Raw genomic sequence first — 23,698 nt, forward strand, 5'->3', positions numbered from 1 at the left:
AACACAAAGAAGAAAAATTTACTTCCACATGTGGCTGTCATGGGAGGACATTCCTTAACATCTGAACCTGGCCTATGAGATAGATTAGAAGGAGAAAAAAACAGAACATGAAACATTCAGAAAGGAAATGTAAACAGATAAGGAAAAGAGCAGAAAAACAGGGTTTAGGTAAGTAGTAAGTAGCTAAGGTTGGTTGGGGCAAATTGAGTATTGAATTATAGTGAGAAATTAGGCAAGATTGAAAGATAGCAATGAAATCAGACCACAAGGACTTTATTAAAGGCCATGGTAAGGAATTTGCCCTTAATTCTGTAAGCAAAAGGGAGCAATCCAAAGTTTTAGAAACAGTAAATGATAGACTCTCACAGCTCTGTTAAGGACAGATTCAGTCAGAGAGGATTTTCTTCTTGTATGCACTGCTATGGCCATAGTAGCTGTACACTGTTAGCAATTTATTCTGCTTGGTCACCAAATAATTTGCATATATCTCCTGGATTTAAGAAGAAAATTAAATGTAAGGAAACCAGATAAGAAACTGACAATTATCAAAACAAGGGGTAAAATGAGAATGTAAGGTAAGGAGATATTGTAAACTTGAGGCCTAATAATTTTCTAGAAATTCTGATCTCACCTGAAAAATAGGGATGATGATAATACACACTACATTTATCATAGTGTTACCGAATGAATTCAGTGAGTAAATTCATGGGAAGCATTTAGCAAAGTGCTTGGCACATACAATAAATTCTGTATTAATTCATTCATAACTAAGAAGGAAAACCCCTTTGAAATATGAATATACAAAGATTGAATCTTTTGAAGTATTTAGGAACAAAATATTGCTAAGAAGTGAGCAAACAAATCTTCAGGATTATTCTATTTTCTCATGCTATAAATTATTTTAAATGACTTCCCAGAGTAAGGAAATGACTTTTCAAAAAATTACTTGTTCTCTTGACCTGAGAATGTGGTAACTAACATGTTTAAACACTTATTTACTTCATTTTCAGTAAAAATGGAACATGGAAGGTAGGAAAGGACTGGGATATAGAGAAATATGGAAGATAAGCCAGAGCTTATCTTTTGAGCCAGTAAGGGACAATGATGCACAGTAAGAATCATGGACTAGAAGTCAAGAAGCACTTATTTTAGATCTCAATATCTACTCATAAACTCTTGAGCAATGAACAGTTCATAAGTCCTGGGAGGGAGTTATCTCCTCATATGTTAAATGTTTGCATTTGACTAGATAACTTCTAAGGGCCTAGTCAGCTCTAACATTTTAAAACCTAAAAACCAGAAATATTTCAGAAAAACACTCCTCTGACTATGCCTAAAGTTGTGTGACTGTCTTATTCTACTTAAACCTCCCTGAATCCAATACTTTTTACTCTTTCTTCATTCTGTGGTAGTCTTTAACTCCTCCCAGAGTTCCAGGCTCCATTTTCACTTCCTATTACCCTTCTTCTTCTCTGGTTTGCTTAGCATAGGGCTTTGTTAACTTTTTCTGTTTCCTTTACATCATACCTTTAAAAGGGCTAAAGACAGGCAAGGCCAGGATCTTGGCAAGTTTTCACCTCCTCTGGTCTCCTTGAGAGCCCCTCTATACTCTTTCCATCCAGCCAGATACACATACACATGTATAAAAGCTAATTCCCAAAGAATTCAAAAAACAGCTTTTTTGGCAGGGTAAAACCAAACTATTCCCCTGCACCCTTAGCCTTCTATATACCATCTTGTTCCACCCAACATCATATGGATAACTATAACTCAATTTTTATCTCTCCCTTAACTATGTTGACCTCTTAGTTTCTCTGTGTGTCTGTACCTCTCTCCTCCTCCCTCTTCCCCTCCTTCCCCTCCTCACCCCCCTCTCTCAAAATCAGTAGTTGCCATTCGCCCATTGGTTTTCACAACTTACCCACCACAGACTATAACCTGCAGAGTCAACTACCAGTCATGGGAACATTTAACTCCAGATTTAAGACAGTGATGAAGTCATTGCACAAAACAGGACATTGTAAAGAACAAGGGAGTCCATGTAAATTCAGTTAGAAAAAAAGCTAAAGAGAGCAGTCAGGAAGAGAGGATAAGAATAGGGTAGTTGTAAAATCATTGATAAGGCACATACGGTTTTCAAATAGTACACACAGCAGAAACGTCAAAGTAAGTGAAAGAAGAGAAGGAGGAGAAGGAGGGAAGAAAAGAAAAATGTCAAACTAGGAGACCCGAGGCTTAATATATTTTGAGCTGCTAAAACCTAAAGAGCAATTAGGACATAATTTATATGCTGTAATGTTTCAAATGCTCCTAAGCTGTAATAGGACATAGCTCATTATATATAGCCAATCTGTCATCCCCTCAAGCACCTTGTAGCTGTGCTATGAGAAAACCAATCACTATTACATCTTAATAAAAATATTATCTTGCCTGATAGAAGGGAAAGGGACATAATTTATATGAAGAAAAGTGAAATTTTTAAAGAGCAAGGTGAGAAATGGATGCAGAACTTTTAATCAATAGACAGAGAGTTAATGATCTTTCTTTTAAAAAATGTGTCAGCAAGTCTTTAGAAGCTGAGTTTGAACCTTAAAGTCAGTGGGGATTATGTTGTCAGTTACTTTTACAACAACAGAAAGTAAAATGGGTGAAAAATTGTACTTCATGTAAAGCTACCAAGCTAAGTCCATTAAACTCAATCCACAGGTCTCCTTGTACCTATGGATTTTCTTTTCTTCAGTTAAGACCCGTACACCTCATCACTGAGAAAAATTAAGAAGCAATTTCTAGAAAAAATTCTATACTGACTCTATTGATGTTCAGAAGAGATTGGAGCAGTCTTATCCAAAGGGAATTGGTGGATTATTTTTAATAATTATATCCATCTCCTAAAGCAGCTATACCAAATTAGCATAGACTTGGTACCTTGAAACAAAAGAAATTTATTCTCCCACAGTTACAGTGATTAGGAGTTTGAAATTCATGCACTGGCAGAACTCCACTCTGCCAGAAGTGTCTAGAGAGTCTTTTCTTTGCCTCTTCTAGCTTCTGGTGGCTGTTGCCATTCCTTCACAAATTTCCATCTCTGTTATTGTCACATTGCCTCTTTCTATTGTATCTGCCCCTTCCTCTTTTGCATTTGTTTGTTGTTGTTGTTTTTAAGTACTGGGGATTGAACCCAGGTATTCAGGCATGCAAGTACTCTACAATTTAAGCCATGTCCCCAACCTATTCCTCTATATATGTGTTTGTGTGTGTGTGTGTGTGTTGGCATGAGGTCTCATCCCCAACCTATGTCCTCTGTATGTGTGTGTGTGTGTGTGTGTGTGTGTGTGTGTGTGTGTGTGTGTGTTGGTATGAGGTCTCTGACCCTGCCCAAACTAACCTTGAACTCATGATCTTCCTATCTTCACCTTCTGGGTAGCTAAGATTACACATATTCACCACCATGCCAATCCTCTGTCTCACTTGATACAAATACCCCCTTCTCTCAAAATCCTTAACTTAATCACATCTCTTGCTACATAAGGTAATATTCACTTTTCTATCATATAAGGTAATATTCATGGATTCTGGGGAATAGGACTGCAGATCTACCTTCAGAGTTCAAGCCCAGAAAACACACACACACACACACACACACACACATCCAAAGGAACAGAAGAGAAGATCTAGAAATAATCCCACATACCTACATCCATTTGATTTCTGACAAAGGTGCCAAAAAAAAAAAAAAAACATGAAAATGATAGCATCTTCAACAAAGGTGATGAAAAAGCTGAAGAGCTGAGTATAGAAGTCTGAAATAAGATCCCTATCTCTCACTCTGTACAAAAGTCAATATGAACTGGATCAATGGTCTAAGTGTAAAACCTAAAACTTTGAAAGTACTAAAGGAAAATATACGAAAACTCTTGTTGAACATATACAAATAGTTAATGCCTTTCTGAATACAACTCTAGTTACCAAGGAAATAAGAGCAAGAAGAGACAATGGGATAGCATCAAATTAAAAAACTTCTGCATAGCAAAGAAAACTATTACAGGACATCAAGAGGCAACCTACATAATGGGAGAAAATCTTTGCTAGCTGCCTATCAGATAAAGATGAATATCTAGAGTACATAAAGGTATCCAAAAGTTAAGCACTAAAAAGAGAATCCACTGAATAAATGGCAAATGAATTAAACAGACAGTTCTCAAAAAAAATGTACAGATGGTCAAAATAATAGGCAAAGAAATGTTCAACATTCCTAGCAATAAAGGAAATGCAAATCAAAACAATACTGATATTTCATCTCATCCTAGTCAAAATGACGTCTACCAAGAAAACAAACAACAAATATTTGCAAAATTCGGGGGAAATAAACCTTTATACACTGTTGGTTGCAATGTAAAATAGTGCAGCCACTTGGAAATCAGTATGGAAATTCCTCAAGAAACTAAAAATAGAGCTGGACACTGGTAGTTCCCACCTGTAATCCTAGCTATCAGCAGGCTGAAATCTGAGGATCAAGGGTTGAAGCCAGCAGGGGAAGACAAATTCAAGAAATTCTTACCTCCAATTAATCAACAAAAAGCTGGAAATGGAGCTATGGCTCAAGTGGTAGAGTGCTAGCCTTAAGTGAAAAGCTAAGTAAGAGTGCAAGGCCTTGAGTTCAAGCCTCATTACCAGCATAGATCAAAGTAATATAATATAAGTTAGCGGCACTATTCACAATAGCTAAAGTATACAATAAGCCTAAGTACCACCAAACAACAAATGGATAAAGAAAGCATGGGAGATTCAGAACAGAATATTACTCAGCTATTAAGAATGATGAAATTATGTCATTTATAAGAAAATGCATGGAAATGGATATCAGCAGGTTAGACAAAATAAACCAGACTAAGACAAATATCCTATGTTCTCTCTCATATGTAGAATCTAGACCTTGGAGGCAGAAAGTGATTAAGTATGAAAAAGCCACTGAGGGTGAGAATAAGTGGGAGGAGGAAGATGAAAATAGAGGGTGAAGGGAAGGTAACTATGACTGAAATCATATATATATATATATATATATATATATGTATATGAAAATAGAATAACACATGTACAAAATAGAATAAACCCATTAAAAATGTTTCAAAATGAGAGGAGAGAAATAAGAAAGAGTAATAGGTGGTTTTAATCAAAGTACATTAAATATGCGTTCAAAATATTACAATGAAAATGGTTTGGTACAATGACTATGCATTAATAAATAAATATAAGGAAGAATAAGCTATTTAAACTGTTCTATTCTTTAGAAGCAGTTATAGTATTAAAGCAGTAAGTTTAATAAAGTTCCTTCTTTTCTTTTAACATAGGTACAAGCATTCTGAAATTCAGAGTTTACTATTTCCCTTCCCCACACTGTTCCAGTAAAGAATATTTCATTAAATGAAGGGAGTTAACATTTGGTATGTGTGAGCAATGAACCCTGCAGGACCACAAAACACATTGAAATTCATTGTTTTACTCAATTATCACAGTAACCATAAAAGGTATTTTTTTTCTAAAGCTCAAAAGGTACAGTGATTTGCTAAAAGTTATTATAGAACTGAACAAAACTGGAATTTCCTCTATTTCCACCAAATGACAAAGACGTAGTTTCTTAGGAGAAAATATGCAAAACACAAGAAATTATAAGAAGAGGTGTTTTCTGGCTTTGAATACCTATTTTGAAAGTATTGACTTTCACTTAAAACTTTCTCAGGAAAATGTGCTTTTTTTTTATTTCTCCAGTACTGCAATTTGAACTACTAGGTAGGTAGTCTACTTCTTCTCATATTCCCACCGCTTTTTTGTGCTTGAGTTAATTTTAGGTCAGGCCTTGCGTTTTTGCCCAGGCCAACCTCTAACTGCAATCCCCCTACCAATGCATCTAACATAGATGCCAAGCTTACTGACTGATATTTGGGGGGTCTCGTTTATTTTTTGTGCAAGCTGGCCTTTAATTGTGAACCTCTTGATCTTTAGCCACAAAGTAGGTGGGATTACATGCATGAAACACTGTGCCTGGCATAAACTTCTTTATTTTAATAGCTATGTGATAACTTTTATCATTTTATTCTAAAGCAAATAGATGAAGTGTGGCGTGAAATGAGATGGATAATGGATGCTCTACAATATGCAAGATACAAACAATCAATTTCTGGCTTACCTATCACTAAGCTGATAAACCCCTTGGATGAGCATCATCTAAAAAAGATCAGCTCTACATCATCACATATAGACTGTCTTCCATCACCATCTCCATCCCCAGAGATGCACAGACGAAAAGTAGTGAGTGGTAAGCAGCGGGGACTATTGGAGGTGGAAACCAGCTGGAGATGGGAGGGGAAAAGAAAGGTGACTATGACCTAAATATTCATACACATGTACAAAAATCATTAAAAATTACTTAAAGCCAGACATTGATGGCTCACGCCTGTAATCCTCGTTACTCAGGAGGCTGAGATCTGAGGATCACAGTTCAAAGCCAATCCAAGCAGAAGACCCTTATAGCCAATAAGCCACCAGAAAACCAGAAGTGGCACTGTGGCTCGAGTGGTAGAGCATTAGCCTTGAGCTGAAGAGCTGAGGGACAGCGCCCAGGTCCAGAGTTCAAGCCCCACCACTGACAAAAAAAGTGTGGGTTTTTTTTGGTTGTTTTGTTGTTTTTTTTTTTCTTTTTGGTCTGTTGTGGGGCTTGAACTCTGGGCTTGAGCGCTGTCCCTCAGTTCTTCAGTTCAAGATTACACTCTACCACTTGAGCTACAGCAACACTTCCAGTTTTCTGGTGGTTTATTGGAGATAAGAGTTTCACAGACTTTGCTGCCCGGGCTGGTGTTGAACCGTGATCCTCAGATCTCAGCCTCCTGAGTAGCTAGGATTACATGCGTGAACCACCGGTACTTGGCAAAAAAATAAAATGTTTTAACTGGGGGTGAGAATAAGGGAGAGTAACAAAGGACATGAATTTGATCCAAGCACATTACATGCCTGTATGTAAATAATTCACTGAAATATCTGTATAATTAATATAAGCTAATTTTTAAAGGGGAGCAGAAGACAAATCTAAAAATACCTAAAGTTCTTTTATTCAGTCACTAGATGCTTGGTCCTCTACTGATGAAGTTCTTTGTTCAATGAGTGGTAAGAATGTAGAAATACAGAAGAAACAAAACCAGAGGAAGAACCTAGGGTAATGACCTGAGATCAGCTCCACTTAAAGGAAAGGAAGTCTCAGTCCAGTTCTAGTCACTATTTCCAATATATAAAATACATGAAGCAAGGAAAAAAGACTCAGAGGCGCAGAATGAAGACTGACACATGAGGCAGTCAGCCCTCACTGGGCAGAAGCTAACCAAACTAGCAAGAACAGGCTCAATGTCAGACAGAGAGGCAGGAAGCAAGTCTCATCTGAGGTGTGAGGTGAAGTCAAGTCCCCTATCTACATGGCATCAATGTGCTAGCATGGAGAATGTATGAGAGAAAGCTTCAATAAATTAGAACGCTGAACCTGAGGCCAAGTAAGTCACTTAGCCTTATCAATCTGATGAAAATACTTAGCAAGTTATCTATCTCCTCCTGTGGAATTTAAGTCTGAGTTTACATGAAATATATAATTAGCAAAAAATCTCACTAGGCTAACACAAATATCTACAAAATACCTTTGTATAAGCAAGGAAAAAGCACCCTAAGCATAGGGAAGACTGCATAACATTCTTTCCTGGAGCATTTTGAGATGAGTATCATTTTTCTAGTTGATTAAAGAAATAGCCATTTGCCAGGCACCAGTGGTTCACACAGGTAATCTGAGCTACTCAGGGGGCTAAGATCTGAAGATCCAGGTAGAAAGAGACTCTTATCTCCAATAAACTACCAAAAAGCTGAAAGCAGAGCTGTGGCTCAAATGGTAGAGTACCTGCCTTGAACAAAAAGGCTAAAGGACAGCACTAGGCCCCAAATTCAAGACTAAGTACAAGCACAAAAATAAATATATATTTTAACTTAAAGAGAGCCATTTAAAGAATCTGGCTTGATTCTACAGTTCAAAAGCGCTCCAATTTTCCTAATAGTTTAATAAGCAATCCCAATATGTAGGCTTGTCCCATAGGGGGCAGTATGGTGTAGCAGAAAGAGTTTAAGCTTAGAAATCAAAGCTCTGGATTCAAATCCTAGCTGTCTTACTACCTATATGTGCTGAGAATACTACATCTGAGTCTTATTTTCCAAGAATGTAAAATGGTAATAAGTCTGTATCTTAATGAGTTATTAGTGAATAAGACAATCTATATCAGAGATGTATGAAATATAATAGACAATATATTATTCATATATTTAATTTCATTGTTATTATTAAAATTTTTAATAGCATTATGAACCTTTTCTATAAGCAAGTTTGTATGTGATATTTTTCCAAGTTTTGCCTAAAAATCAAAAGTTAGCAAGTGGAAGAATTTACGAGACAGCTTATCAAAGAAATTCAACTAATTCAACAAAATAATTATTTAAACAGTTTCTAGAGTATGTTTTCACAAACTTCCACTGATCTGGGAACACAAATCAAATATGATCTCTTCCAGAAGTTAGTCTGCTGGGAAAGATCAACAAATTAACAACAACAACAAAAAGACCTGGTGATTGGATATGAGTGGCAAAGGTCTACAGAAGGTCAAAGTGAGCTTCTTGGAGACAGTGATAGGAATCTGTTACCCTGGACAAGAGGGAACTGAGTATAAAAAGAGGAAAAGGGGAGCATTAAAGTCAGAGATAACAGATTATAACAACTATGTTGTAATTCAGAAAATATACAGGCTAGCTGAAACTCAGGATCCAAAAACATTGTTCATCTTTCTCTTTTAAAAATATTTATTAGTGAAGCTATGGCCCAAGTGGTAGAATGTTACCTTTGAGCACAAAAGCTCAGCAACAGCATCCTAGCCCCATGTTAAAGCCCCAGGACTGGCACAAACAAATAAATATAAATATATGTATATGTATACATATATCTGTATTATGCATATGTATATGTGTATACATATATATTGATTGATGTCTATTATGTGTCAAGTCCTCTTCAAGTTGGCAAGGATACAATGATAAAGCAAAGTCTTTCTTCCTATAAAACTGTCTGGAAAGAATGACAAGCAATAAAAATAGAAACAAAAAAAGATAATATCAGAGGGTGAAAACTCCAATGTAGAATATGAAAGAGTAAATTCTCATGGGAGCAGGCAGAAAGATGGGAACACTAGGATGGCCTGCAGAGATTTACCTAAGAAAGTGATATTTGAACCAATCACAGAAGAAAATCTAGAGTTAGAGAATTCCAGGGTTTTATTATTTATTTATTTGCCAGTCCTGGGGCTTGAACTCAGGGCCTGGGCACTATCCCTGAGTTTCTTTTGCTCAAGGCTAGCACTCTACCACTTGAGCCACAGCACCACTTCCAGCTTTTTATGTATATGTGATACTGAGGAATAGAACCAGGGCTTCACACATGCTAGGCGAGCACTCTACCACTAAGCCACATTCCCAGCCTAAAATTTCCAGGTTTAAAAAAATCCAGCAAAAAACCCTAAAGTAGATTAAGGATGGAAAGAAGGCTGAAGTGCTTGGCGCAGAGTGAATAAAAGAGTAAGTAGTGAGAGACACAGTAGAGGTTGAAAAGGAAGATTCTATAGTCCCCTTTATAAAGTTTGGGGGTTTTTTCCTACTTGTGTCAGAAGACGATTAGAAATTATAAGGATTGATAAGATCTGAATTACTCTTTAAAATGAAATCTATTGTTGTGTGAAGAGATTATACAGGGAAAAATACTAGAAGCAAGGAAAACAATTAGGAAGTTATTAACCAAGGAAGTTATTAACAAAGTTAGTAACAAGTGTTTAGTAGGAGTATCTCAGAGTATCATGATGTTATTTGTAAAAATGGAGGGTTTACAAATAGGCTTGGGTAGCTGGATATGTTGAATTTGAATTAGTTTCTGATAAAAAGAAAACAAGACGAATGAAGTCTGGAGCCCAGGAAGGATAATTGAGCTATGTTGGCATGTTGGCATTCAAATAATGTTTGAAACAAATAAAATGCCTGAGTTTCCCTAGAAAGAGTAGGTAAAACAGAAAGAGGAGACTATGCCGGAAGCCTGTAGAACAAAACAGCAAGACTGGACCAATAAGAAACAGCCATAGAAACAAAATAAAATAAGAGAGTAGTGTCACAGAAATTAAAGGGTGCCAAATAATGAAGAGAGGTTAAATAAAACAACTGTAAATCTTCTGATGTTTTGCTCTTTTCAACAAGGAAGCCATCAGTAATCTTGAGAGCAGTTTGTCAAGGGAAAAAGATGGAAGCCTAACAGACATTACTTGAAAGAAAAGAGGGAGGGAAACCAGTAGCTAGAAAACTACAGGACTGGAATGATTTTTTTAATGCAGGAAATACACGACTTCTGATGTTCAGCAGTTCATATAATTCCATCAACAACTCTTTCATTCTACCTCTGCCTTCACAGTTCATCTTCCCCCTCTGTTCACAGGCTTTCCCCTGTGTTTAATCTCTTGGTCACAGTGTCCCAAGTAGGCTCCTCTTGTGTGTATGAGGGTAGCCTTCTCTCTGCCATAGAACTTCCTCACTGGCCTGAGGAGGGACTACATACATTCCCCACCGGGAGAATCTGGCCAATTACATTCAAACTTAAAATGTGAGTTATCACCAATCTCATCAATCTTTTTCTTAAAACCGCTATCTCGGGCTGGGAAGGTGGCTCAGTGGTAGAGTGCTTGCCTTGCATGCACAAGGCCCTGGGTTCAATTCCTCAGCACCACATAAGCAGAAAAAGCTGGAAGTGGGGCTGAGGTTCAAGTGGTAGAGCTCTGGTCTAGTCTACAGCTGAAGAGCTGAGGGACAGCGCCCAGGCCCAGAGTTCAAGCCCCACGACCAGCAACAACAACAACAAAAAAAAAAAGTTCTCTCTTGGGTTTATCTCTCTGAAGCCATGATTATATGGGCTGTGAAATACCAAAGTTAGAAGGACAGCAAATGAAAAATGAAACTTAATGGCAGGGAAGCATTGTTGAGGGGGGGGGGGGGGATTTAGTGTCCTATTCCTTGATAAAAGCAAAATCATTTTAGAGCAAGAGAATCTACCCCTGAATACAAAATCCTGCCTTCTCCACAAATGTGACCATTTTGATTTGTATGGAAACTATTTATAAAAGGATAGAAAATCCAATTTAAAGAGTATTCCACTGGATTATTCTCAAGACAAAGTTTTCAGTACAATTCATTCTCTCTGGGTAGGGTTCCTCTAAATTCTAATAGCCTGAAGAACTGTAAATACAGAGCTTATCACAAAGTAGAGTTCTTTAACTTCCCATTTCTGTTTGGTTTTCAAAGCAAAAAGTACAAATCCTCTGAGTCAATTAAAATTAAGCATCTACCAAAGACCCAAGAGGGAAAGTTGGCACTTAGTACAGGCAGCTCAAGACAGGGGGTGGAATGATTTGGTCCACTGCATGGGTATTTTCTCTCCCACCCTTTTCTGTGGGTACAACGGTCACAGGTGGCAGCATTTTTTTTTTCCAATGCTGATGTTTCTCTCCTAGTGACACATGTGTGGGGCAACAGAGAGCAGAGGGTGTTGTTTCTTCAGAGGTACTTGAGGATTATCCTGGATCTTCCAACTGTAAAATCTTCCTGGTAACCTTTTCCCGGATGGTGCTAAGAATACTATGGCATAAGCTAAACAGTTCAAAAAAGTTCACAGGAATCTGAACATATGATTTCTCTAGGGAAATTAAAAGGTGAACAAAATTCTAAGGTTCTACCTAAGATTTAATCAGAGTCCATTTTTTTAAAAAAAAACTATAAATTAAATTCTACTCAGTTTATATAACTTCAGTGAAACAGAGATAAATAGACAGATAGGTACATACATAAATACATATATTTCACACATATGTAAATATGTACAATAGTAATACATTAGAAATATTAATATAGATCACAGATTTAGGGCAAATATAATGTATTATTTTCTCTATGCCCTGACATATCCTTACCATTAAGAAAAAAACAAGAGCTTTAAGTTAATTATTCTTTCCTGAAATGTCATCTCCACATAATGTCCTCAAAATCAACATCAACTCTACTCTGCTGTTGTTGGCCTCACTCATAGTTGCAACATCCATTACAATGGCCAGAAGGTCAAGCACTAAGCCAGCACTAGTACTACAGTCAGAACTTTCATCAAGCAGCTCCCATGTCAACCAAAGGAGAAACTCAAGGTTCTATCCTTACTGGCCTGCCTAGTAAGCCCTCAAAGGGAAATTGAGGAGCATAACCAGGTTTACTAAAATAGTATCTGGGCAAGGAGCCTGCAATGGTTAATGGAGCATATGGCCTGGTTCTGTGGATGGAAGCTGCATTCTTCCTTCTGTTCCAGGAAGGGAGGGAGAAGCAGTGGCCTAAGTCCTTGGAAACTCTACTCAGTGCCCGGGCTGGCATGCTGGAGATTTTCCCAGTCTGTTCTGAGAAGAGCATACCACTCCAAGCAATAGGTTCCACTAAGTCTCATAATAACTAATACAACCACAATGCAAGCAAATATTTACAATCCCAGTAGGGCAGTGTTTCCTAGGTGGGACTCATGAACCAACAAGATAATATGTATATATACATATGAATATATAAATATATACATACATATTTATACATACATATGTATATATATTTATTCACTAAAGCTGTACAGTTTTAAGTAGGTCTTCTCATTTATCTCCTGTCTCTCACATTTGGAGGAATTCCAGTAAATATTAATTCACTGTTAAATATAGCTAGAAAACAGCATTGAGGGCTAGAGTTGTGGCTCATGTAGAAGAGTACCTGTCTATCAAGCATGGTCTTAAGTTCAAACGCCAGTATGGTTAAAAAGAAAAGAATATTTCATACTAGGCACCAGAGGCTCAGATTTGGGGAATCATGGTTTGATGCCATAACAAGCACCAAGTCCAAGAAACTCCATCTCCAAATAACCAGTTAAAAGCAGTCTGGAAGTATGACTTAAGTGATATCTTGCCAGTTGAGCAAGCACAAGACTCTTGAGTCCAAATTCCAGTACCAACAAAAAAGAGGAAAGGAAATACAGCAAGGGATTAGATCATCAACATAACACCATTCAGAAAGCATTGTTTTCTTTATTTTTAAAAGCATTCTTATGAACTAGAGGCATGACTATAGAATAAATTTAATTTCCAATAGCACAAAAAGCATACAAACACTTAATGCATGAGATATATTTGATACAATTTATTTTAGTAAATTTTCTATGTTTTCTAGCTATGTTCTATTAAGAATAGAAAGGACCTCAATAATATTAACACTTTCTATATATAAGGCACTTACATATCTTTTTAAAAATCTCAATATAATTATATATGTGCTACAGATGAAAAAAGTTCAGAAAAGCTAAGTGACTAGCTCAGAATCACACATAAAATAATGAGCAAGGCAGGACTTCTACCCAAGTTTGTCTGATTTTAAGACAATTGTTCTTTTCAAAACTAAATTGGAGTTATTTTTAGGAATTTTATGGCAGATTAAGTAAATTCAATTCTTTTTTAGTACTTACAGTATTATTTTTAAGAGACAATCCAATCTCAATACTCTTTATGCTCCTAGATTTCAGTATCTGCTTCAATTTCATTTTAACTCCATGTGTTCTATCATGTAAGAAGCTAACACAAGGATGATTAGACACAGTCTAATTGGCAGGTCGCCACGACCATGTTCAGATGTTCAATTATTCATGTTCATATGTTTATGTTCAGATCAGTTAGGGGAAATACAGAAAATTCTACACATACTTTCCCTTGATTTGTTCCTTAGTCCATTCCTTCACTGATTAACTTATATATTTCCTAAGCAGAGATAAATAAGATATAGTACATACTCTCTACATTTATAGTCCAATGAAAAAACTAAACATGAAAATGGATAATTTATAATAAATAATAACAGTAACATAGATTTAAATAAAATGCTACCAGAGCTAAGTTAAAGGGACAATTAACTCCATTTGCAGAAATCCGTAAAGCCCTAGCTCTTAGAATATAACATTCCACTGAAATATTAGAATGTCACATCTTTGAAGCTGATATTCTAAACTTTATATACTCCTTGATCTTTTCCAAACAATAAGCGTTCTCTTTGTATGCTGAAAGATAAAGACAGAAACTACTATGCAAAGTGCTTGAACTGATTAGGAAATAGAAAATGTTACAAATTCCTCAGTGATAGTTTCTAGGTATAGTCATTTTTACCAACAGTCTTATGGTAGGTTGAACGGTGTCCTCAAAAAAAGATATGTCTCTGTGCTATGCCTTGTAACTTGTCAGTGTTATCTCATTTGGAAATAAGGTCTTTGCAGATATAATTAATGATCCTGAGATGAAAACATCCTGGATTATCCCCTAAATCTAATAACAAGTGTCCTTGAATTCAAAACCTAGTACTACCAGCAAAAAAAGCCCTTACAGAGAATTTAACTAATTATTTGAGTGAATTGTATGATTACATGAATCAGATTCTTGTCCTTGGAAGCTTTGTCAGCCCACAGAAATGCTAAAGTGGGTAACAGTATAGGAAGTCTTTAGAGTGACACCAATCTGTATTAGGGTGCCAATTCTGCCACTTACTAGCTGTGTACATTTCAAATTTTTATTAATCTTTTGTGTGTGCCAATACTAAGGATTGCACTCATGGTCTGGGCACTTCCTGAGCTTTTTTGCTCAAGAACAGCACTCTATCATTTGAACCATAGCTCTACATCCAGCTTTTTGGCAATTAATTAGAGGTCAGAACCTCAAAGACTTTCTTCTGCCCCAGCTGATTTCAAACTGTGATCCTTAGATCTCAGCCTCCTGAGTAGTTAGGATTACAGGCATGAGCCATCAGCAGCTGGCCAAAAATGTTATTAAGTTTTGAAGTTATAGTGTTCTCATCTGCAAAATAGGAACTATAAGCACTTAGAGCACTCTCCATTATAGCTGGCACCCAATACGTACTCAGGAAATATCAGATATTGTTACTATTATGTATGATGGATATTATCAAGTAGATATAGATTAGTAAACAGAGATCAGTGACCATAGGAATGGAGAAGAAAGTTTAACTCAAGCGAATTATGAATTCTTGGTATGCCTCTTATTTCTAGTTTGATTTCTTTCGTTGTTGTTGCCAGTCCTGGGGCTTGAACTCAGGGCCTGAGCACTGTCCCCGAGCTTCTTTTGCTCAAGGCTAGCACTCTACCACTTGAGCCACAGAGCTGCTTGTGGCTTTTTCTGTTTATGTGATACTGAAGAATCAAACCCAGCGCTTCATGCATGCTGGGCAAGAACTCTACCACTATGCACATACATAGCCTCAAGCCCAATATCTAATCTTCAGTTAACCTCTCTTCTTTATCATTCCAAGGACATACATCCTGTCACCATCAAAAACCACCAATAAATTATGAGATCATAATGGTTGCAGTGCCTGATTTTCCCCTTTAAAGATGGAAAAAGGTACAGCCTGAAAAAATTTTTTAAAGAATATGAGTTGCCAGTCGCCGGTGGCTCATGCCCACAATACTAGCTACTCTGGGTAGAACTGTCCATGAGACTCTTATCTCCAATTAACCACTAAAAAGCCAGAAGTATAGCTATGGCTCAAGTGGTAGAGCACTAACCTTGAGAGAGAGAAAAAAAAGCTCAGAGACAGCACCCAGGCCCTCAATTCAAGCCACAGGACCAGCACAAAAAAAGAAAGAATATGAGAGCTGGACATTTGGTTCAGTGTTTCAGCATCCATCTAGCATGCACAAGAGAGAAAGAAGTGTGAGTGTGAAAGGAGGCTAAGAAGAAAAGCCAGTCATTCAGCCCAAGTCTTTATTCATTTTTCTCCTTTTAACCTACTGTTTGTGTTGTCATCCTTAGTCATGTCCTCCTTTCTGGAACATGCCCTTCCACTTTTTTAAGAAACAACACTAACCCTGGCTCAAACCATGATCAAGTATCTTGTTATATTTATTAACTTCACCACTTACATCTTCAATCATCGGTGGTTCTTTTTTCTCCATTTCCATAACCTCTTCCCTCAACCTTGCTACTCCACCAGGCTTCCATTTCTCCTCCTAAATACTTTGGCAATCTCCTCAAGTTTAACCCACCCTGAATTAAATTTATCATCCCTTCTACTGCCCAGTCTAACTTCAGGGTACAATTTAACTCCTCTGTCTTACTACTATGTCCATCTTTCTAAAAACCATTATTTGAAACCTAGTAACTTTTGAGACCTATGAACTTTCTTTTCTTGGTTTTCTGAAACACTCTTCATAAAACTTTCACAAAGATGACTGCCTTTGATCACTAGGGTTTCATTTATACTTCTCATTTCTGCAGAAATGCTGCTTCTTACCTCCTAACTGAAATAATCTTCTTCCCAAGTTACTCACTAGCTAAAGTTCACTTTCATTTTGTTCATATAACTTATATTCTCTGAAAATAATCTTATGTATTTTCTACTTTATTGTCCAACCTACTGTCTATGAGATGTTTGAAGACAGGAACCCTCACTGAATATTACAGATACATGCTCAGGAGACATTTTGGAATAAATAACTTTCCTAGACGTCTACTTTTCTCAACACAACCACTGCTCTTGCTCACTTTACAGCCCAAACAAGAAAAATGCTGAGGAAGCATATAGTATAAACAACTTTCTAAGCTGGTTTTCCTGTTATCTCTTGTATATGAAGTAGAGTTTAAATCTTACCTGCTAGGCAACTATCCTAAATTACAGTTGTTGTCAATTCTTCAAGATTACTTAATAATTATACTACAAAATACGGTACATTTGCCATTTAGGCATTTAATATTCTCCTGTGGTTCTGCCCTGACCTTCTTAAAATTAAATTTCCCCCTTTTTTTAACAATTTGCTTTGAAATAATTATGGTCATGGGAAATTGCAGAGAAATATACGGGCAATCTCTTGTACCCCTTCCTCAGTCTCTCCCTTATTTTATACAACTCTTATACATCAAAAATCAAAACACTGTCAAAAATCCAAAAACCTGATTTTTATATTTTTTTTATTATCCTCACAGTCATTGTGTGTGTGAACACACACAGAGTCATGTAGATGGACTCAGGTGTGAAGCTTTGTTTCCGGTTGTTGGCCTTGAACTCAGGGCCTGGGCACTGTCCCTGAGCTCTTTTGCTCAAGACTAGCATTCTACCACTTTGACCCACAGCTCCTCTTCCAGTTTTTCAGTGGTTAACTGGGAATAAGAAACTCATGGGGGACTTTTCTGCCCACAATGGCTTTGAACCATGATTCTTAGATCTCAGCCTCCTGGTAGCTAGGGTTGCAGGTATGAGCTACCAGCGCCGGGCATATGTGCAACTTTATGTAATATTATTACAGATATAGTCTTGCGTAATCACTACTATAATTGATCAAGATACTCAACTGCAACAATCATGACAAAACTCCCTTTGCCCTTTTATAACTTATATATCTTTACCCATCTCTCTCATCTGTATCCTAGCAACCAATAATTTATTCTTCATCATAATTATATCATAAATGTATATGGAATTCTTTCTGTTCATAAATAATGTCCTATAGCATGGACATGCCACCAGCTAACAACTCATCCACTGAAGGGTATTTGGGTAGATTTTGAGTCTATTACTAATAAAGCTGCATTCATATACAAAATTAAACTTACTTTTCCAAGATAAATTTATTATTTAATATTTTTATTATCTTTAAGTAATTTTTACATGAATGCCATTCAACAAAGCAGTTTATGAGTACAATGCATCTGGATCAACATCACTCCTCCAAAATAAATTTATGAGAGTATAGTTGCTGGCACCCATGCTGAGTAGCTTCATTTTCCCCAAAATTCCACATTTTAGTCAAATGAAATTATTTGTACTGTTTCTTCTGTCTCATCATTTATAATCCTGTTATCATTATTTGAATATTTATTATTCGAAGCCCATCTTGAGGGAAAAATTAGTATAGAGTAAATTGTTTTCATTGAAGTTAGTATAGACAGAAAATAGGGATGGAGGAATGAAGGAACAACATAAGATATGATATAGTATTTCACTAATCATATCTCAATAAAATGTTCTGTCCCCTATAAACCTGTATCTTCTTTTTTTGTCAGTCATGAGACTTGAACTCAGGGCCTGGGCACTGTCCCTGAGCTCTTTTGCTCAAGGCCAGCACTCTACCATTTTGAGACACAGCACCACTTATAGTTTTTTGTTTGTTAATTAGAGATAAGGGTCTCATAGATGATTCTGTCCAGGCTGGCTTTGCACCATGTTCAGATCTCAGCCTCCTGAGTATATAGGATTACAGGAATGAGCCACCAGCACCTGGTTAAACCTGCATCTTATTTGCTAAACCTCTTTCATAAAATCTATCTTCTGCTGGGTTCCAGTGGATCATGCCTATAATCCTAGCTACTCAAGAAGCTGAGGTCAGAGAATCATAGTTCAATGCCAGCCCAAGGCAGAAAAGTCCATAGGATTCTTACCTCCAATGAACCACCAAAAAGCTGGAAGTGGAACTGTAGTAGCTCAAATGGTAGAGTGCTAGCCTTGAGCACAAAAGCTCAGGGACAGTGACCAGGCCCTGAGACTAGAACACACACACACACACACACACACACACACACACACACACACACACACACACACACACACAAAATGTTCTGAATGAGAGAGGAATAATGAGCAAAGACAGTCATACATATATACATATATAGAAATGGAACTACAAAACATGAGCAGATGGGTGGGGTTGGGATGGATATGAGGGAGAATAATGGGAAGAATCACAATGATCAAGATACATTTAACACAGAAATTGGCACGCTGAATTGAAACAAATAAGATAATAAAAAATTAAAATTTTAAAACATCAAGAACAGATGCTCCTCAACTTACAATGGGGGTAATGTCCATCAGTTGAAAAGGTTAGTGATTCATTTAGGTATTATTAGATTTGGTTAACCAGCAATATGGTGGTTAACAACACAGTATCAGCAGCCTACCCTCATGATCTCATGGTTAACTGAGAGCTTCTGCCTGCTGCTACTATCCAACATTACAAGAGATGTGTCCTATTAATAGTCTTGAAACCAAAGATTAGTATTCAAAATTTAAAATAAGATTTCTAAGCTGGGTGCTAGTGGCTCACACCTGTAATCCTAGCTCCTCAGGAGGCTGAGATCTGAGGATTGTGGTTCAAAACCAGCCCTTGCAGAAAAGTCTATAAGATTCATATCTCCAAAACACAACTCAAAAAAGCCAGAAGTGGCGTAGTGGCTCAAGTGGAAGGGCACCACCTGTGAGCACAAAGAGGCTCAGGGATAGCGCCCAGGCCCAGAGTTCAAGCCCCAGGACTGGCCAAAAAAAACCCAAAAAACTCATACTTGAATTTTTCAATATTCCTATAACAATTGTGTTGGATTTTCTACTATATTTCTCCTTTTTTTTTCTTTTTGTTGTTCATGGGGTTTGAACTCAGGGCCTGAGTGCTGTTTTTGCTCAAAGCTAGTGCTCTACCACCTCGAGCCACAGTACTACTTCTTGATTTTCTACTATAAAAAGATTTATTATAACCGGGTAACCTGATGAGGTGTTTTCAATTATCTGTTGCATTTTTTTTTATCAACAATCCAGTTTTTCTGAATATGAACTGCCTTGCCAAGCTCTACAAGTAAACTACTTTTCTTTTCTTGGTGTATTTGTGCTTCTAAGTCTTCCTTTCACATCATTCTCAACCACGAGATGATATCTAGTTTTACACTATTGTAAATCATATTGTAGTACATAACTTGTAAATGCCTCCATGTGCATGTAGTGACAATATCTCAAACAGATATCCAAAAAAGGACTTGAAAGAACCAATGATGTACACATTTTTAATATATTCTGCCAAACTGCTGTCCATAGAACTGTTCCAATTTATACCATCATTATATGAGAGTCCCTAGCTTCCTACACATCATTAACATGTGAGATTACCACTATTTTTTTTTTAAATCTAATGGGTAAAATGCTCCATTGTTTCAACTCCATTTCTCTAATTACTACCTATTTTGAACAGAATGTCTATTGACCATTTATATTAATTATTATCCCAACTCTTGGTTCTTATCTTCTATTCATTTGCAATGTACTCTGATTAATAGTTCTTTGTTGTGGAGCTAAATTTTCTGTTATATGTGATATTCTTTTATTACAACCTATCACTAGCCTTACTTTGTTTATACTATCATTTGTTTTATAAAGTATCAAACTTTTATGTAGTCACATTTATCAGCCACTTATCAGTCACTTCATTCTTTCATGACTTCTGGTATTTCATCTTGCTTAAAAAGAATTTCCCACTCCAAAATTATAAACATATTGTCTTTTAATAAGTTTGGGGCTTGCTTGTTATATGAAATTTATATATATATATATATATAGATATATATATAGATATATATATATATATATATATACACATGAGAAAGGACTTTCTCTAATTCTCAAAATAGTGTTGTCTCAACTGTATACTAAGTAATCTATTTCACTCCTCAATTTGAAATGTTATATTTTCCATATGTTAAGTTATCACACAAAATTGACTATTTCTGGACTTTGTTTTCCTATTCTGTAAATCTGTCCATTTCTATACCAATATTGAAAACTTTCAATGACCAAAGGTCTATAGTATGTTTTAGTGTCTGGCAAAATGGAATCTTCTATATTAGTGTCTTTAAAAGTTAGCTGTTCTCATAAATTTTCTCTTCCATATGATTTTCAAATCAGTATATTAAATACCACTTTAAAATCCTATAGGAATTTCTCATTGGCATTGCTTCAATTTTATAGAATAAAAATTGTTTTCTTTAAGACTATTGTACATTTTCAAAATTAAAAAGTACAATATTCACCAAGTGCCTACTACAGGCTAAGTTCCAAAGTAATGAAGGTAATTCTTGTACTACATAAATGTACCAGGGGTGGGGTGTGAGCAATCACTACAGTCAATGAAAAAATATCTACAGATATAAACCAGTTCACTAATGCCATTACAGTACACACCTTGAGGTTTATTTCTGTCTCTGAATTTATTTCTAGTTTTGTTTTATTCCTTGGACCTTACTGTTTTGCCTTTTAAACAAGTGGCAATTTGCTAAGTATTTATACTATGTAAGCGATTATTGTGACCCCATAGGTAAATTTCATCATCATCATAACTATATAGATAAGGAAACTGAAGCTCAAAGAAACTTGCAAAAGTTACATCAGAAAAGATCAGAGAGCAAGGAGGCAGAGAGCACCTAAGACTGGAAATCAGATTTCTCATCTTCTGCCACTCCTCCTTCCCATTTTCAAAGTCCTGATAATCTGCCAAACGTAAAACTCACCTCTGAAATAAGCAAAGGGAATGAAAAACATTCACTTTTGCTTCCTGTTTCATCTCTGGGAATCTGTGCCCAGAGAATAATACAAACCGGTGGAGGGAACAAAGCAATGTTCCTCCATCATTGTCTAAGTTGGGACATGTCAGTCCCTCTCCTTGAACCTAAGGTCAGAGGCCAACTACATAATTGGTGAGGATCTGTGCTAAATGAAAATATTCAAAAGTATTAAGTAGCTGGGATAATAACGGCTCACACTTAACAGTCCTAGCTGCTCAATAGGCTGTGATCTCGAAGTGAGCCAAGTCAGAAAAGTATACCAACTCCAAAACCACCACCACCACCACCACCACCAAGCAGGGATGGAAGCATGGCTCAGGCGGTAGAGCTCTAGCCAAGCAAGCTAGCAGGCACGAGGCCCTAGGTTCAAGCCTCCACACAGGCAAGTAACATGATAACCCCGTAACTTCAGGTGACCAGAGGAGTTAGGGCACGCGCGGGGGCCCCGGAGTGCAGACCCAGGGCCCAGCCCTACCCGTGAGGCGGCTGCTAGGGCAGAGTTGGCCCGTGGTCTGACGCGTGTCCCTGGCTTTGCAGAGTCCCAGCCCGGCTCTGATGAAGAAGGCTGCTCGGAAGTCTTCCTCCCCACCGACAGCGACTACGACTCCAGCGACGCCCTCAGCCCCCGAGACCTGGACTTGGTGTACCTGTCTTCGCACGACATCGCCCAGCAGGCCCTCAGCGGCCTCAGCGGCAGCGCCCCCGACGTCCTTCAGATTCATGACATGAAGCCTCCGGCGGGGCCGGGCCAGGACCCGCAGCAAGGCCGGGCCCAGGGCCCAGACCCAGACCACGCGTGCACCGAGGTCCTCCATGGCCTGTCACTCACGGGCTTCGCCCCCAAGAACCACACCAAGATGGCGCCGCCGGGCACACGGCCCGCGGCGCTAGGCTTTCTGGGAAAGCGGAAGCCCGGCAAGCACCAGCACTACGGCGGCTTCAGTCGCCACCACCGCTGGCTGCGCATGCACAGCGAGATGACGCAGTCGCTGTCGCTCTCGGATGGCGTTTACACTCAACACCTCTCCCCAGCCAGTGGCGCATCCCAGGAATCCCGGGAGGCTAAGCCGCTTCCGGGACCCGCGGGGGGCGATGGGCCCAGGGGCCTGCCTCTAGCCCACGCGGCCAGCCTCCCAGAGGAGCGGAAGAGCCGCCTCCAGGACCCGAGGCCTCCTCCTCCCACCCACCGCATCTATGCCGCCCAGGCCTTTGCAGGGGCCCGGCTGGGCCAAGACGCAAAGCCCTGGGCCAGCTTGAGCCCTGTTCCCGCAGGCCGCAGCCGCCTGCGGAGCCCCTCAGGCCCAGAGATGAGCCCTGAAGGCCCAGTGTCCCCGGTGTCGGAAATACTTAGCAGCATGCTTTAGGGAGACACCACCGGCTATCCTTGTGCTACTACTAGTTCCTGCGGTTGCCAGTACCATAACCCTAAGCCTGCCCCACTGTGTCTCTACCCATTTCCAAATGTTTTAGACTTTACAAATCCAGAGGTTACTGGTTCAAGACCCTCTTTTTTTTTTTTTTCAAGAGGAGGGAAGGCTAGATTTGCCAGTCACGTTCCCAGCCCAGCTTACAAAGGAGCTTTTGTGTCATCGTGATGTCTGAGAGAAGTGATTCAAACATGCAAATCTCTTGGTGGCATCTGTGGCTGAGATGGGCAAATCCAAAGATATACACTCTTAGTAGTACATAGGCTGGCTCTATTATAATCTGACTCCTGGGTTTAGGGCTCTTCCATTCATTTGTGATTGGCAACTAGAGTTCTATAGATGGAAACAGGATTGATTTATCACCCTAGTCTGTACTTTTAGAAGAGTTTGAGGGGAAAAGAAGTCCTGATTTTGTCTCTAGGACAAGAGATCAACTGGGCTTGTGCTGGGTTTCCTGTCAGCTAACCCAGGTCATGCTAAAGTGCAGAGTTCACAGGACTCCCAAAATCCAATTTATCCATCCACACTTACCTAATCAAGCCGGCCTTGGCAGCTCTTTCTATGTGAAGATTACAAAAAGTGCTGTGTGAAGACCACAATAAACGAAAGTAGAAGACACTTCTAGGGCTGTCTTTCAAAGATAGAATAGGGTAGGAAGCAGTCCTTCCCACTCACTTAGCTCCCATTTGAACATAAAAATGAATAGTAAGTTGTTCCAGA

The 23,698-nt window shown here is 38.2% G+C and overlaps 1 protein-coding gene across 1 annotated transcript in view; it reads left to right on the forward strand.

Annotated features, from left to right (window-relative positions):
* The window catches only part of Ankfn1 (ankyrin repeat and fibronectin type III domain containing 1), a 154,112-nt gene extending 131,197 nt beyond the window's left edge, over positions 1–22,915 (forward strand). The window contains exons 17-18 of the mRNA XM_042674067.1: positions 6,100–6,313; positions 22,089–22,915. Of these exons, the coding sequence (XP_042530001.1) occupies positions 6,100–6,313; positions 22,089–22,915 (1,041 nt within the window). The remainder of the gene's footprint in view (positions 1–6,099; positions 6,314–22,088) is intronic.
* Positions 22,916–23,698: the final 783 nt, after the last annotated feature.

The sequence above is a fragment of the Dipodomys spectabilis genome, unplaced genomic scaffold (genome assembly GCF_019054845.1).
Source record: "Dipodomys spectabilis isolate Male_0828 unplaced genomic scaffold, ASM1905484v1 ptg000018l, whole genome shotgun sequence".
Lineage (NCBI taxonomy): Eukaryota > Metazoa > Chordata > Mammalia > Rodentia > Heteromyidae > Dipodomys > Dipodomys spectabilis.